The sequence below is a fragment of the Culex pipiens genome, chromosome 1 (assembly GCF_016801865.2).
Source record: "Culex pipiens pallens isolate TS chromosome 1, TS_CPP_V2, whole genome shotgun sequence".
Classification (NCBI taxonomy): Eukaryota; Metazoa; Arthropoda; class Insecta; order Diptera; family Culicidae; genus Culex; species Culex pipiens.
The window spans coordinates 54,054,961-54,072,925 of NC_068937.1; the positions used below are offsets into that span (position 1 = coordinate 54,054,961).

Sequence of the window (17,965 nt, forward strand, 5' to 3'; positions counted from 1 at the left end):
TTTCAGCACTCTTCGTATTCATTTCGACCAAATTTAACTGTGTGCAATCAATTCTGTTGTTTAAAAAAGTTTGAACGATGTTTTCGGTCGCAGAAATTACAGATTTGTTCAAATCAAGATCTGCAAAATTTTAGAATCATCTAGACATTCTTACAAATCCCTAGAAACAAGAATCTTCCCGATTGGTTGAGTTATGCCCGAGAACCAGCGAGTTGAAGTTACCGTTCCAACTTTTTTGGGAGGCTTGGGCGTCCGTGTAAGTTGGACATGCATTGGGCGTTCCAGTGTTATGCAACAAGTTGCAAAGAGAAAAAAAAGTCAGCACGAGTCGTCCAACGAGGTTTACCTCTAAAATTCTTTGTGTAAATATGGGTATCCGGTGCCGTCGCTCCTTGCCGTACTCGGAAAGGAAGGAAGGAAGACACTCTAGTGGTTGGTACTAGCAATAGTGGCCGACAGCTATAAAGTCAATTTGGTTTAGTATGTGTTTTATTTTGTGTAGTTTTTGACATTTTTTTGCTTTTTTCTTACACACTACACTCAGAATGAGAACAATGTTGCCAGTTTGATGGAAACAGCATGACAGTGTTGCTAGGGTTGCACTTAAGCCGCACTTCTTAAGCTTTGGACAGTGCAGTTGAATAAGGGCTGAATCGCATTTGTTAATGGTGTTGCGTGACTAATTAGCAATAGACTGCCAGTCTGTTGTCAATTTATGACTTTTTGCTAGTGCTTGATGGTTACTTGGGGAATGTTTAAAGCCTCTTAAAAACATCAGAAACTTATTGGCAGTTCATCAAGCTCTCTGGCTGCTAACAACCTTTCCCATTCTCATAAAGGCGATATACGATTGTAGAAAACAACAAAGTTCGCCCGTGCAAAAAAGACTCAAAGTCTAGTGTGCTTTGCAAACAAAGTTTCCCGCAATGGAATACCATCTTGAAGTCTGCATTTGAACGTGGTGGGCGCCGCTGATTGCTCCAAAGGACTTTCTTTTCTTTAGGGTTGCAAGAAAACTGCGTTGTTACTTTCTAGATGTCATTTGAAAGCTTTTATTACAGAATAATTATATGATCATCATCAAGAATTGGAATCGCCATCAGCATCAGCAGGATATTGGTGTTGTTTTTTTTAAAGATCTTTATCAGCATAGTCATTGTTTGCTACTACTACCTAGTCAAACTCATAAACACATCTTAACTAGTATATATGTTGTAACTTGTTTGTGTGACTTTCATTCATGCTCAGGTAATTCTAACTTTAGGACTGTCTTACTGGTTGTAATAAAAAAGTTTATATCAAAAAGCAGTTAAATTAGATATCAGTAAAATCTTTCACACATTAAAAAAGAGGAACTGTTGATTGCTTAACGGAGTACATCTTAGTTACTTTCTATAAGTTAAATAGAGAGAGATAAAGTTTAATTAACTGTGCGGACATTATTTTGTATCAACTGGATATCCCATTGTAAGAAAGCCAAACCCTAAATGTAAATGCAATATAAGTGATGTGTCGATTAATGATTCTTGGTCGTCACCACGCGTTCATTTCGCGTGATCGTCACGCGTTCGTCAGGCTAATCGAGCGTAACTTGCTTGCTTGTGTAGTAACAATGAAATAATCGCTGCTCCTAAAGAAACAAATTATAATAAAAGAAAAAACAGACATTAACGTCTAGTCTAGTTCTTAGCTAGTACAACAGCGTTCGTAAATTGAAGTTAAATGATGATGTAGGTATGTTGAGAGGGGAGCTGTGGGAACGCGAGCAGAGAGATTTTGTTTTTTTGCGATTAATTTTATGATTTTTTTAGGGGCGCGGTTTGATCGTCTTGGAAGCCGGCGGCGGAATCTTGCTGAAACCGGCCGCGTCAAACACCGGAAGCAGTTCGCGAACACGCCCTGGGATCGAGCCGTCTATCATGCGACTGTGGATCAGAAGGAAAAAAGAAACAATTTAAATTATGCCATCAACTAATCGACCGTTACGGGCGCTTTTTCCCTGTAAAGTCGCTCAAGTCTCGCGACCCCTACAAAATGGTTAGAATTAGTACCTTCCTTTCTTAGTGGCTATCTTGGAGGCCTGGGCCGGCAGAGTCGGTTCCGTTGGGAAGAAGGTCGCGCCGTAAAAGTCGAGCCCGTTCTGCAGCAGATGGTGGTACTCGTCGATGGAGGCCAGCGTAATGCGGATCGGCGGCGGGGGCGATTCCCGCTGCAGGGCCACGTCCTGCTCATCGATCGGTTTGGCCGTGGATAGCTTCGGCATCGGGGGCTTCGGTGTGGCTGGGACTGGAAAGATCCGATTAGTGGTAAGTAAAACATCAATTTAGCATATTTTTTTTACAAATTCAACTCATACTTATTCATATTAAAAAAAACATCTATTGTCTAACTCAAGCTTATCAGCAATCAAACATTAATTGACTTAAACATTACTTAACCGAATGTTGTCAAGTAGGTAAAAAAACCATATTATTTGTTTGCATGGTACAAATTTGCAGGTGTAATGATGGTATGTTTTTTTAAGGAATCGTCCACAAACAACGTGAACACGTTGGAAATTGGAACTAAGAAATCAACACATGCATCTGTGCTCTCTTGTACTAAGCTTGCTGGGATTCCTATCTAGTTAACAAAAAAGAGCCCAGAATAGGAGTTGTTGCCAGGTGTTAAATGACCCATTTAAGTCTAATCAAATAAAACTGAATTGTTTTTGTAAACCAGGCGAACTATCTAACTTCACTAAAAGGCGGCCCGTAGGACGCTTGTGGCCCATTGAGGTCTATGGAATCCGGCCCACTTAGGAGTCTTCATGGTAAGTTCTCTAGAAAAATTACTCACTTCTATATATATAAAAAATTTCGACGGTTTTGTTCGAACGCGAATCAGTTCAATACGGAGCGTCGGATCAAGGCGCTCTTTGTTGCGTTGGGTTCGTATAAGCCCAAGGAAGGTTCTTACGCCAAGAAATTTCCACTTTGGCCACTCTGGAACCGATTCCGGAAAATCTGCAGATTGTATGGAAAAAGTTGCGTAAAATCTAATTTTGATCATAGGAGGCTGAACAAGGAAAAATCTAAAAACGTCAACAAACGAAAAAAGGAAAAGACGAAGTTTTTCGGGAAGAGCTTGTATTTTATAAATAAATGTGATTTTAAAATACGATTATCCGAAGGCCTTGGCAAAATTTCACCTCGGATAATCGTAACTTCAGATAATCGAATCACGATTTTTGTTGTTGTCTTATTTTTTATTATCTACTAAAACCCTAGACCAAACCACAATTATTTTTTATTGTTGAGCTTTAGTATGACCCCTAAACTACTCTAAAGTGATTAAGAATTTTGAAATCCAAGATGGCGCCCAAAATGGTGGAGATGAAATATAGAAAAAAAAAATTTTAAATTTTATAAGCAGTCAACCATTTGAACTTAACTAAAATGGGGTCGCAGTACTTGGATTTTGTTAAAAGTAAAAAAAAATAAAATAAAAAAAACCCGAAAATATTTTGTTTGCTCGTGATTTGATTATCCGAAGCCCTATACAAAACTTCGGATAATCGAGTCTGGACTGTACAACATAATCGAAAAAATCTTTGCTGTTATTTTCAATAAAATTTTAAATAAAGATTTCAAGATTCTGAAAAAGTTTGTTTCAAAATTAATTCAAAAATATTAAAATTTGGTGAAATGTACATTTAATAGGATAAAACTATCGAATTGAATAATAATTAAATTTTTACGCATTTTTATTTGAAGGAAATTTATTATAAGGAAATGTATGTATGTATATTTGGTTAAAGTTTGAAAATTGGAAAACATTTAACTACATTCGAAAATCAAGTCCAGAGTTTTTTTTTGAAAAGGTCCTATAAGCTATTGTCTTTCATATGTTTATAGGACCTAATCAAAAAAATGTCGAGAAGTGAAAAAGTTGTGCAAACAGACAGTTTATAAAAATTGAACTATCAAACTATTGTCATTAACACTCCTCCGTCCAAGGCGGAAAAAAAGTTGGAACGCTAACTTCAACTCGCTGGTTCTCAGCCAAAACTCAACCAATCTGGATGATTCCTTTTTCCAGAGATTTGTACGGATCTCCAGATGAGCCTAGAACTTTGCAGATCTCGATTTGATCAATCCTCTAATTACTACGACTAAATTAGTCGGAGCAACTTTTTTTCCGCGTGTATTTCCGAAAAGCGACTCAAGCGGGAACATTTTTGCTACGCTGCAAAAATACAATAACTTTGCTAAAATGTTAGCAAAACCCATAAAATTATATATAAAAATTTCCGTTATGATCTCAGGATTATGATGAGCTTCTCAAATTTCCATTATTTTCTCAAAAAAATTCACAAAACTACGTAAAACTACAAAAAAAAATTAAAAATGCCTCATTTTATGACAAGAACTTTATGGTAAAATCATTGATTTCATTGATTTTTTTATGAAAATGTGTCAAGTGATCTAAATTATATGTTTCAGAATCATTCTGAGTGTGTTTCTTCCTGAATACTAAAATTTTTTACAAAAACTACGTAAAATACAGAAAATTTTATGCTTTCCTTTAGAACTTTATTTGCTAAAGTCATTGATTTATTTAATGAAAATGTTTCAAATGATCTAAATTATAAGTTTCCGAATCATTCTGAGTGTGTTGTCTCCTGAATACTACAAAATTTTACCAAAACTACGTAAAATACAGAAAATTTTATACTTTCCTTTAGAACTTTATTTGCTGCATGGTAAAATCATTGAATTATTTCATGAACATTTTTCAAATGATCTAAATTATAAGTTTCCGAATCATTCTGAGTGTGTTGTCTCCTGAATACTACAAAATTTTACCAAAACTACGTAAAATACAGAAAATTTTATACTTTCCTTTAGAACTTTATTTGCTGCATGGTAAAATCATTGAATTATTTCATGAACATTTTTCAAATGATCTAAATTATAAGTTTCCGAATCATTCTGAGTGTGTTGTCTCCTGAATACTACAAAATTTTACCAAAACTACGTAAAATACAGAAAATTTTATACTTTCCTTTAGAAGTTTATTTGCTGCATGGTAAAGTCATTGATTTATTTCATGAAATTTTTTCAAATGATCTTAATTATAAGTTTCCGAATCATTCTGAGTGTGTTTCCTCCTGAATACTACAAAACTTTACCACAACTACGTAAAATACAGAAAATTTTATACTTTCCTTTAGAACTTTATTTGCTGCATGGTAAAGTCATTGGTTTATTTCATGATTTTTTTTCAAATGATCTAAATTATAAGTTTCCGAATCATTCTGAGTGTGTTGTCTCCTGAACACTACAAAATTTTACCAAAACTACGTAAAATACAGAAAATTTTATACTTTCCTTTAGAACTTTGTTTGCTTCATGGTAAAATCATTGATTTATTTTATGAAAATGTTTCAAATGATCTAAATTTTAAGTTTCCGAATCATTCTGAGTGTTTTTTTCATCCTGAATACTACAAAATTTTACCAAAACTACGTAAAATACAGAAAATTTTATTATTTCCTTTAGAACTTTGTTTGCTTCATGGTAAAATCAATATGCCCGATTTACAAGAAGGGGGACAAGTTGGAATGTGAGAACTATCGAGCCATCACTATTCTCAACGCGGCCTACAAAGTGCTGTCTCAGATCATTTTCTGTCGTCTGTCGGAGCGAGCAAAGGATTTCGTAGGGACGTACCAAGCCGGTTTTGTGGAGGGGAAATCGACGACGGACCAAATCTTTTTGCTACGCCAAATCCTCCAAAAATGTCGCGAGTACCAGATCCCGACGCACCACCTGTTCATCGATTTCAAAGCCGCGTACGACTCGGTCGATCGCGAAGAGCTATGGAAGATCATGTACGAGAACGGCTTTCCCGGGAAGCTGATCAGACTGGTGAAATCGACGATGGACGGGGCACGGTGCAGCGTGAAGATTTCGGGAGCGATGTCCGACCCGATCGAATCGCGCAAGGGACTGCGACAAGGCGACGGTATCTCCGGCCTCTGTTTCAACATTGGGCTTGAAGGTGTTATGAGGCGGGCGGGCTTCAACATGCGGGGCACGATCATCAACCGGTCCAGCCAGTTCATCTGCTATGCCGACGACATGGACATTGTCGGCAGAACGTTCGAGGATGTGGCCAGGCGGTACACCGAATTGAAGCGGGAAGCGGATATGGTTGGATTGAAGGTGAATGTCGCGAAGACGAAGTATCTGCTGGCAGGAGGAACCGAGTCCCTTAGGACTCGCATAGGACCGAGCGTGACGATCGACGGCGACGAGTTCGAGGTTGTGGAGGTGTTTGTGTACCTCGGATCGTTGGTTACGTCGGACAACAACTGCAGCAGAGAAATTCGGAGGCGCATCATCACTGGTAGTCGTGCCTACTACGGACTCCACAAGACCTTACGGTCTGGTCACCTTTCCCGGCGTACAAAGTGTACCATGTACGAAACGCTGATAAGACCCGTCGTCCTCTACGGGCACGAGACGTGGACGATGCTCGAGGAGGACCTGCAAGCGCTTGAAGTTTTCGAGCGACGAGTGCTTAGGACGATCTTTGGCGGCGTGCGTGAGAACACCGTATGGAGGAGAAGGATGAACCACGAGCTGGCGCAACTCTACGGCAAGCCAAGTATTCGGAAGGTCGCCAAGGCTGGCCGAATCCGGTGGGCCGGACACGTCGCAAGAATGCTGGACGCGCTGGATGCGCGCCAACCGAACCAGACTATCAATCCGGTGAAGTTGGTGTTTAATTCGGAGCCGGTTGGAACGCGGCGGAGGGGGGCGCAGCGTGCGAGGTGGTTAGACCAAGTGGAGGAAGATCTGAGAAGTGTGGGAGTTCCGAGTCGGAATTGGAGAGTAGCAGCCCAAGACCGAGTTCAGTGGCAGCGCATCTGGAGACAGCTCATGACCCGGAGGTTGTACGAGCAGTAAAAGTAAAGTAAGTTTATTATTTCCTTTAGAACTTTATTTGCTTCATGGTAAAATCATAAATTTATTTCACGAAAAAATTTCAAATGATCTAAATCATAAGTTTCCGAATCATTCTTAGTGTGTTTCTTACTGAATACTACAAAATTTTACCAAAACTACGTAAAATACAGAAAATTTTATGCTTTCCTTTAGAACTTTATTTGCTTCATGGTAAAATCATTGATTTATTCTATGAAAATGTTTCAAATGATCTAAATTATAAGTTTCCGAATCATTCTGAGTGTGTTTCTTCCTGAATACTACAAAATTTTACCAAAACTACGTAAAATACAGAAAATTTTAAACTTTCCTTTAGAACTTTATTTGCTTCATGGTAAAATCATTGAATTATTTCATGAAATTTTTTCAAATGATCTAAATTATATGTTTCAGAATCATTCTGGGTGTGTTTCTTCCTGAATACTACAACATTTTACCAAAACTACGTAAAATACAGAAAATTTTATGCTTTCCTTTAGAACTTTATTTGCTGCATGGTAAAGTAAGTCATTGATTTATTCTATGAAAATGTTTCAAATGATCTAAATTATAAGTTTCCGAATCATTCTGAGTGTGTTTCTTCCTGAATACTACAAAATTTTACCAAAACTACGTAAAATACAGAAAATTTTATACTTTCCTTTAGAACTTTGTTTGCTTCATGGTAAAATCATTGATTTATTTTATGAAAATGTTTCAAATGATCTAAATTTTAAGTTTCCGAATCATTCAGAGTGTTTTTTTCATCCTGAATACTACAAAATTTTACCAAAACTACGTAAAATACAGAAAATTTAATTATTTCCTTTAGAACTTTATTTGCTTCATGGTAAAATCATAAATTTGTTTCATGAAAAAATTTCAAATGATCTAAATCATAAGTTTCCGAATCATTCTTAGTGTGTTTCTTCCTGAATACTACAAAATTTTACCAAAACTACGTAAAATACAGAAAATTTTATGCTTTCCTTTAGAACTTTATTTGCTTCATGGTAAAATCATTGATTTATTCTATGAAAATGTTTCAAATGATCTAAATTATAAGTTTCCGAATCATTCTGAGTGTGTTTCTTCCTGAATACTACAAAATTTTACCAAAACTACGTAAAATACAGAAAATTTATACTTTCCTTTAGAACTTTGTTTGCTTCATGGTAAAATCATTGATTTATTTTATGAAAATGTTTCAAATGATCTAAATTTTAAGTTTCCGAATCATTCTGATTGTTTTTTCATCCTGAATACTACAAAATTTTACCAAAACTACGTAAAATACAGAAAATGTTATTCTTTCCTTTAGAACTTTATTTGCTTCATGGTAAAATCATTGATATATTTTATGAAAATGTTTCAAATGATCTAAATTTTAAATTTCCGAGTCATTCTGAGTGTTTTTTTCATCCTGAATACTACAAAATTTTACCAAAACTACGTAAAATACAGAAAATTTTATACTTTCCTTTAGAACTTTGTTTGCTTCATGGTAAAATCATTGATTTATTTTATGAAAATGTTTCAAATGATCTAAATTTTAAGTTTCCGAATCATTCTGAGTGTTTTCATACTGAATACTACAAAATTTTACCAAAACTACGTAAAATACAGAAAATGTTATTCTTTCCTTTAGAACTTTATTTGCTTCATGGTAAAATCATAAATTTATTTCATGAAAAAATTTCAATTGATCTAAATCATAAGTTTCCGAATCATTCTTAGTGTGTTTCTTCCTGAATACTACAAAATTTTACCAAAACTACAGAAAATTTTATGCTTTCCTTTAGAACTTTATTTGTTTCATGGTAAAATCATTGATTTATTTTATGAAAATGTTTAAATACTCTAAATTATAAGTTTTCAAAACTTTCTGTTTATTTTTTCATCCGAAAAGTAATATTAAAAAAAATTAGAAAATAAACTTCAATACAGATTTTTTTCAAAAAATCGAGATATTCGTCGCAAAAATTTTCCAACTTTATTTATCGATGTAAAATCGAATTTGCAATCAAAAATTATTTTAGTGATTTTTTTATAAAGTGCACCGTTTACAAGTTATAGCCATTTTTAGGTAACTCTTTTGAAATTTGTTCATTTTTTAAAATTAGTGCCCATGTTTGCCCACTTTTGAAAAAAATATTTTTGAAAAGCTGAGAAAATTTTCTATATTTTGCTTTTTGAACTTTGTTGATACGACCCTTAGTTGTTGAGATATTGCCATTCAAAAGTTAAAACACAGGAAAATTGATGTTTTCTAAGTCTCACCCAAACAACCCACCATTTTCTAATGTCGATATCTCAGCAACTAATGGTCCGATTTACAATGTTGAAATATGAAACATTTGTGAAATTTTCCGATCTTTTCGAAAAAAATACTTTCAAAAATTTAAAATTAAGACTAATATTTCAAAAGGGCGTAATATTGAATGTTTGACCCTTTTAAAAATATTTTCAGCTTTTCAGCTTTCAGCTTTTCAAAAATATTTTTTTCAAAGGTGGGCAAACATGGGCACTAATTTTAAAAATGAATAACTGCGACTTTTTTCAAAAAAGTTACATAAAAATGGCTTGACTTGAAAACGGTGCACTTATGAAAAAAATCACTGAAGCTCTTTTTGATTGCAAATTCGATATTACATCGAAAAATGAAGTTGAAAATTTTTTGCGAACAATATTTAGATTGTTTGAAAAAATCAGTATTGATTCAAAACATCATAACTCGGTCAAAAAACATATCAGAAAATAAAAAAATTAAAAATAGTGTTTTTTTGCAAATCAAGTTTTAGTAACAAAAAGTGAAATTAAAAATTACCAATTTTTTTAACGTGTATTATTTTTTTTCAGTGTAGTCCTTATCCATACCTACAACTTTGCCGAAGACACCAAATCGATCAAAAAATTCCTTCAAAAGATACAAATTTTGAATTTTCACATATCATTTTTGTATGAACAGCTGCCAAATTTGTATGGAAAATTAAATGAACGAACTAATGATGCAAAATGGCTTCTTTGGGAATACCGAAGACACCAAAATAGTTTCAGCCGGATTAAAAAATACAAAAAATAAAATTAAAGAAAAAATACCGATTCTGTAGAGAACTGCTCCTATACAATAAGCTACCAAAACAATGCTCTACATTCTAATACCAACATAAAATTATAAAAATTATAAAATTTTCTGTATTTTACGTAGTTTTGGTAATTTATTTTTAGTATTTCAGAAGAAACGAACTGAGAATGGTTCTGAAACTTATAATTTAGATCATTTGAAATTTTTTCATGAAATAAATCCATTTTTTTCCATGAAGCAAATAAAGTTCTAAAGGAAAGTATAACATTTTCTGTATTTTACGTAGTTTTGGTAAAATTTTGTAGCATTCAGGATGAAAACACACTCAGAATGATTCGGAAACTTATAATTTAGACCATTTGAAAAATTTTCATGAAATAATTCAATGATTTTACCATTAAGCAAATAAAGTTCTAAAGGAAATAATAAAATTTTCTGTATTTTACGTAGTTTTGGTAAAATTTTGTAGTATTCAGGAAGAAACACACTCAGAATGATTCTGAAACTTATAATTTAGATCATTTGAAAAATTTTCATGAAATAAATCAATGACTTTACCATGGAGCAAATAAAGTTCTAAAGGAAATAATAAAATTTTCTGTATTTTACGTAGTTTTGGTAAAATTTTGTAGTATTCAGGAGACAACACACTCAGAATGATTCGGAAACTTATAATTTAGATCATTTGAAAAATGTTCATGAAATAATTCAATGATTTCACCATGCAGCAAGTAAAGTTCTAAAGGAAAGTATAAAATTTTCTGTATTTTACGTAGTTTTGGTAAAATTTTGTAGTATTCAGGAGACAACACACTCAGAATGATTCGGAAACTTATAATTTAGATCATTTGAAACATTTTCATTAAATAAATCAATGACTTTACCATGCAGCAAATAAAGTTCTAAAGGAAAGCATAACATTTTCTGTATTTTACGTAGTTTTGGTAAAATTTTGTAGTATTCAGGAAGAAACACACTCAGAATGATTCTGAAACTTATAATTTAGATCATTTGAAAAATTTTCATGAAATAAATCAATGACTTTACCATGGAGCAAATAAAGTTCTAAAGGAAATAATAAAATTTTCTGTATTTTACGTAGTTTTGGTAAAATTTTGTAGTATTCAGGAGACAACACACTCAGAATGATTCGGAAACTTATAATTTAGATCATTTGAAAAATGTTCATGAAATAATTCAATGATTTCACCATGCAGCAAGTAAAGTTCTAAAGGAAAGTATAAAATTTTCTGTATTTTACGTAGTTTTGGTAAAATTTTGTAGTATTCAGGAGACAACACACTCAGAATGATTCGGAAACTTATAATTTAGATCATTTGAAACATTTTCATGAAATAAATCAATGACTTTACCATGGAGCAAATAAAGTTCTAAAGGAAATAATAAAATTTTCTGTATTTTACGTAGTTTTGGTAAAATTTTGTAGTATTCAGGAGGAAACACACTCAGAATGATTCGGAAACTTATAATTTAGATCATTTGAAAAATTTTCATGAAATAATTCAATGATTTTACCATGCAGCAAATAAAGTTCTAAAGGAAAGTATAAAATTTTCTGTATTTTACGTAGTTTTGGTAAAATTTTGTAGTATTCAGGAGGAAACACACTCAGAATGATTCGGAAACTTATAATTTAGATCATTTGAAAAATTTTCATGAAATAATTCAATGATTTTACCATGCAGCAAATAAAGTTCTAAAGGAAAGTATAAAATTTTCTGTATTTACGTAGTTTTGGTAAAATTTTGTAGTATTCAGGAGGAAACACACTCAGAATGATTCGGAAACTTATAATTTAGATCATTTGAAAAATTTTCATGAAATAATTCAATGATTTTACCATGCAGCAAATAAAGTTCTAAAGGAAAGTATAAAATTTTCTGTATTTACGTAGTTTTGGTAAAATTTTGTAGTATTCAGGAGGAAACACACTCAGAATGATTCGGAAACTTATAATTTAGATCATTTGAAAAATGTTCATGAAATAATTCAATGATTTTACCATGCAGCAAATAAAGTTCTAAAGGAAAGTATAAAATTTTCTGTATTTACGTAGTTTTGGTAAAATTTTGTAGTATTCAGGAGGAAACACACTCAGAATGATTCGGAAACTTATAATTTAGATCATTTGAAACATTTTCATTAAATAAATCAATGACTTTACCATGCAGCAAATAAAGTTCTAAAGGAAAGCATAAAATTTTCTGTATTTTACGTAGTTTTTGTAAAAAATTTTAGTATTCAGGAAGAAACACACTCAGAATGATTCTGAAACATATAATTTAGATCACTTGACACATTTTCATAAAAAAATCAATGAAATCAATGATTTTACCATAAAGTTCTTGTCATAAAATGAGGCATTTTTAATTTTTTTTGTAGTTTTACGTAGTTTTGTGAATTTTTTTGAGAAAATAATGGAAATTTGAGAAGCTCATCATAATCCTGAGATCATAACGGAAATTTTTATATATAATTTTATGGGTTTTGCTAACATTTTAGCAAAGTTATTGTATTTTTGCAGCGTAGCAAAAATGTTCCCGCTTGAGTCGCTTTTCGGAAATACACGCGGAAAAAAAGTTGCTCCAACTAATTTAGTCGTAGTAATTAGAGGATTGATCAAATCGAGATCTGCAAAGTTCTAGGCTCATCTGGAGATCCGTACAAATCTTTGGAAAAAGGAATCATCCAGATTGGTTGAGTTTTGGCTGAGAACCAGCGAGTTGAAGTTAGCGTTCCAACTTTTTTTCCGCCTTGGTCGTTCGTGTAAGTATGGGATACCTTGGACGGAGGAGTGTTAAAAAAATTCCCTTGTTCAGGAGGTCATTTTGAGCAACTTTGTTCTACGAAAAACTTTACTTCTCTTGTTTAATGTTTTTCTTGTTTTATTTTTAGTATTTTAATGTGCATTAATCTTATTTAGTTTATCTTCGTTTTTAGTAGTATTTGGTCTATTCTACCACCTTCTATCATTACATTTTGCCTATATAATTTTTTCATGTTTTTACAGTCACTTTTTCAATTTTTTGCTAGTTTTTCTCATTTTCTGTTCTAGAATGGTACCATTATAATTTAAATTGTTAAAAATACGTTGAAGCATAGTCTGGGACACCACAAAAATTACTGCATACTTCTTCTTACTTAAAATATAGGAAATCTTAGTAAAAAACACAACCAAAATTGACCACTAAAAAAGTGACATTTTTAAAAACATTGGCAAAGTCACATAGAACAAGACACCCCAACCCTTAAATTTTCTATAACTTTAAGAGTTCTTCTTTCCAAATTTTTTAACCACGAGTCGTACATTTATCCAACGAGGTTCACCACGTGGACACTTTTTATGGCGATTGTCCACGCTCCATACAAAAAAGTTTTTTTTGTATGGACAATTGTCCACGAGGGGGGGGGGGGGGTTGAGATTTCAAAAAAAGTGTCCACGTGGTTTGTGAATGGTCCCATACAACATTTTTTGCAATTCCGAAAACACCCATTGAGTGAAATTTTAAACCAAATTTTCATGTATTCTGTCAATAAATCGTTGAAATAAAAAAATGTTGAAAAGGTTACTTTTCGAAACAAGTGCTGAATATTTCAACTTTTCAGCACCCATTTCAGTGCTGGAAAGTAGAACTTTTCAGCATTTATTTTGAAAAGTGTTGCTTTTCGATTCGGTTATTTTTGGTACAGAAAAGTAGGCTATTTCATCGTTCAAGAATGACAGGAAAAGTAAGTAGTTTCACGACGGAATTGCAAAAAATGATTTTTGGCGATTTTTTAGTTCGAAGCCCGTCTAGAGGCGGGGTTGGGTTGTAGAGGGTTAAGATATTTGTGATAAAAAGAAATTTGTGCAAAAACCATTAATATACGCTAAATTTAATTTAGAAGTCGAATTTGAAGATACTTTAGGGCCACGTGGTTCTGATTGCCCTATGGCGTCCACTGATCGAGGCAGCCCTCTTAGTGTACTTTGATTTTAACATTTTTATACATTTTGCTGGGACTATTCAAATTTCGGCGACACCTGAATTAATCGGCTACAAGGCAACCCCAGAGGCCCGCACCCTTCAGAGGAATTATAACTAAAGCCATCCTTTTGGACCCCATGGTTTGCTTAATTTATCAAATTTAAACGGCTAGCCTGTACAGAGTGATTTGTCTTAACACTCGAGTTCTGCGGGTTAATATCCATTAAAACTTGTTCCTGCTCCCGGCAAGCCTGTTTCCAACCAAAAAGGGCTGAAAATTGGGCTGGAGGCCCCCATTTTGAGTACACTCAACCCCCGGTGGTTGGTCACTTTTTCGTTTGACACTTTTTAGTTTGTACCCCGTTGGTTGGTCAAAGTCAAACTAAAAAGTGACCCCGTTCGTTTGACAACAGTTGGTGTCAAACCATCGGGGTTTGAGTGTACTCTTTCATGCCAAACTTAATAATTTTTTTGAACCATACTAATAACTACATTAACTTTTCAAATTTATGCTAGTAGAAAACTTGCTTAAATACTAAGATATTAAATTAGAGAGTCCAGATTCTAAAATTCGAATAAATAAAAATTCATTGGAATTTGCGGGCTTCGAAACAGAGATTCGGCTTTGTTAATCTTTAAGAGTAATTTTACACGTACCTGCTTGCATTTGTTCCTGATCGTTCTGGGAATTCGATTGCTTCTGGTAGTGCACTACCAACCGAACGACCTCGACGACCGAGTTGAAGCGATACAGCGAGTGGCGTATGTCTTCCACGGGAACATCATCCGGAACGTCGAATACGTACAGCATAAAAGTTTTCTGGGGCCGGCATGGGATGGCCACCTTCTTGTAGAAACGTGCCCCCGTCACTTTGTGAAATCCCTTCTTGAACACAGCCTGATAATCTTCTGGGTTAGAAAATTTAAATAATATTCCTGTGGCCGTCTTGGTAAGGCTAAAACAACCTTTGAAATTCATTTTTTCGCAAATCAGCGCAGCTCTATCCATCGAAAGCTCGTGTGACGGTGTAAGGAGGAAGGCCCCCTTGGCCAGGAAGTTCTCACTGTCCGAGACCTCGGAGTCATCGTCGTCCGTCTGGTTACCCTGGTTGGCACGTTTGTCATTCCACAGCACATCCGACAGCTTCGAGCTACTAACGGCCTTGGATCCGGCCGGTAGCAAATTGCTGGAACTCCGCTGCCGCCTGTACTCGGTCAGGTTTTTCTCCTGCTCAACGTCAGATGCGTTTCCGATGTAGGACATGTTGGCTGTGGCGTGTTTGCTTAAAACGCTTCTTCGTAACTTTGTACCCGTTGCCAAACGGCTTGTCCAGCAGTTCTATCCTTGAGCTTAAGCCACGCTTGATCTTCTACGCACGCACGCACGTACTTTCACTTCATCACTGAGTTCACGAACTTTAAACACGCACATACACACACACTCTGACAAGTCCGGACTCCGGCAGCCAGCCTTAAATTCCGGATTCTTGCGAGTTCGAGTCCGTTCGAATACCCGGTGCACACGGTTATGAGCGGGTTGACAGTGTCGGTGATATCTTTTATAGCTTACCGATTTTAGCCCATGTGTGAGGTTGGTCGCGAGTCAGTGATTTGCCGATCCCAGATTTTGGCTGAACTGAGTTGAAGATATGTACTAGTTGGTGCGTTTATGACGAGACGCATCGTCAACGGAATCGAAGGGGTTTTCTTTTTAAAGTAATTTTTGCAACATTCTTTTTCCGGATTGAAACCTATATATTATATTTTTATTGAAAAGATCAGAAAAGCTTCATTCTTTAACATTGATATCGTCAGTTGAATATTACAGGCTAATTAGGTGACGCTTAGAGAATTTTATCAAAAACAAAAAATCATACCTAAATAGTAGTTTACGTAACAAGTTGCAAAATGAAGTTTTTTTCAGCACGAGTCGTACATTTATCCAACGAGGTTTACCGAGTTGGATAAATACGACGAGCGCTGAAAAAAAAAGTTTTGCAACGAGTTGCTTACAACATTTTTTGCCATTTCGAAAAGAATTTTATGTCAAACATTCATGTATTTAGTAAATTCACCGTTCAAAACAGAAAAATATAGAAAATGTTACTTTTCGATACTAGTGTTAAAAAGTTCAACTTTTCAGCACCCATTACAGGGCTTAAAAGTAGAACTTTTCACAATGGTATTGAAGGAATTAATTTTCCATTCTGTTATTTTTGGTAGGGAAAAATAGGTCGTTTCGTTTCTCCAGAAGGACGGGAATTGCAAAAAATATTTTCAAAAATTGTTAAGTACTTTTCGATTGCAAAATCGATTTGCTTTAGAAATGGTTTTAAAAAATCTTGTTGCAGATGTCTATTTTAGTCCCCTTAAACCTACAAAAAAAAATAGAATTTCCTCGGGTTTTGAATTTACCGGGAAACGGTGAAAAGGTCCTATATGCTATTGTACTTCATATGTTTATAGGACCTTTAAAAAACTCGAGTTATGTACTTTGTTATTCTATGGATTTTTTATTAACCACATTTTTTTATTTAATGTGATTCAGATTAAATAAGTTTCTGATGAAAATTTATATTTTTGATGTCAGAAAAATAAAAAAAAAATGAAGAAAAGAAAGCATAGACAAGACAACATTTTTTCGATGGATCAACTATGATCCCCTTGGAACGAGCTGTCAAGTAGGACCTTTTCTGTAAATCCTTTGCGGTTGTACATAGGGTCATTGTACTCAGACAAATAAGCTTTATCATTGTGAACAATAATATCACAAATTTAAGCCTAATTTTAGAACCCACTTCAACCGAGCCACGTAGCCCAGTGGTAACGCTTCCGCCTCGTAAGCGGTAGATCGGGGTTCAAATCCCGGCTCGGACCAACACAACTGGCGATCTTTTCCCTTCTGGAATCGATTGCTTAGTAAAGGGAAGGTAGTGTATCGTCACAAACTGGACCTTATCACGACACCTTAGGGAGGCGACCTATGGAATGTTAACATTAACCTTAACATGTTAACATTAAGTTGAGAATGAAACTGCCACTGAATCCGCTTTGTAAATGCCGGCCCCGATACTCTTCAAGGGTGTTCCCCTCAGGAACTGGGAAAGATTTACTTTTTTTTTACTTTTACTTCAACTTTTAGTCATAAAAAGTTGAATAAGAAACTGGGATTTTTTACAACGTACCTATTTTTTAAGCCCTTATCATCTACAATTTTGCCCAAGACAACAAATCAGAAAATCCGTTTGCAAGATAAATAATTTCATACATTTACATACACGCAGAAAAATAAGGCATATTTGGATCAACAAAACGTTTTGTTGATTTGAAAATCATGATTTTTGTTGAATCAACGATAAACGTCAAAGCAACTTTTTCAAAACAACAAAAGTTTTTTGTGGAATTGAGAAAATCACGGTTTGTTTCAACGCAAAATCGGCGTTGATTATATTCAACAAAAAAATTGTTGAATCAAACCTCGTACAGGCTGATTCTACAAAATATTTTTCTGCGTGTACCCATTTTGTATGACCAACCCCTAAAATTGTATGGAGACTTGTATGTAAAAACTAATAATGCACAAAAAAACTTCTTTTGCATAGGGAATGCATGGACAATGATATATAAAAGACTACATTTTTTAAGTGCCCAAAAAAGTCTAATTTACAACTGTGCTTCTATTTTATTTATTTTTAAGAGGTAAAATCAAACTCTACCTTCCACCTATTTGCGTAATGTTTCATTCGTAGTTTCAAGCATCTTCACCACAAACCTGCCGAAATGAGATTACGAGATAAGCATTTACTCCGAACGCTCCCAAGGTGCGATTGAACTCAACGCGAAACATTTTCAACCGATGACGATATAGCGAACCAAGACCGTTTGGTTTTTAAGAACTTTCCGCTTCATTGGGCTCC

General features: G+C 34.4%; 1 protein-coding gene across 2 annotated transcripts; it reads right to left on the reverse strand.

The window, feature by feature from the left end:
- Positions 1–1,774: 1,774 nt before the first annotated feature.
- LOC120413531 (uncharacterized) lies at positions 1,775–15,562 on the reverse strand. Of its 2 annotated transcripts, XM_039574416.2 has the most exons (4): positions 15,015–15,562; positions 14,706–14,957; positions 2,052–2,286; positions 1,775–1,925 (listed from the first exon to the last, which is right to left on the reverse strand). In XM_039574416.2, exons 1-4 carry the CDS (start codon positions 15,310–15,312, stop codon positions 1,808–1,810), a joined length of 903 nt encoding a protein of 300 aa, XP_039430350.1. In that variant the 5' UTR covers positions 15,313–15,562; the 3' UTR covers positions 1,775–1,807. The 2 variants fall into 2 exon arrangements, with proteins under 2 accessions (XP_039430350.1, XP_039430342.1); XM_039574408.2 differs by having other exon boundaries at positions 14,706–15,562.
- Positions 15,563–17,965: the final 2,403 nt, after the last annotated feature.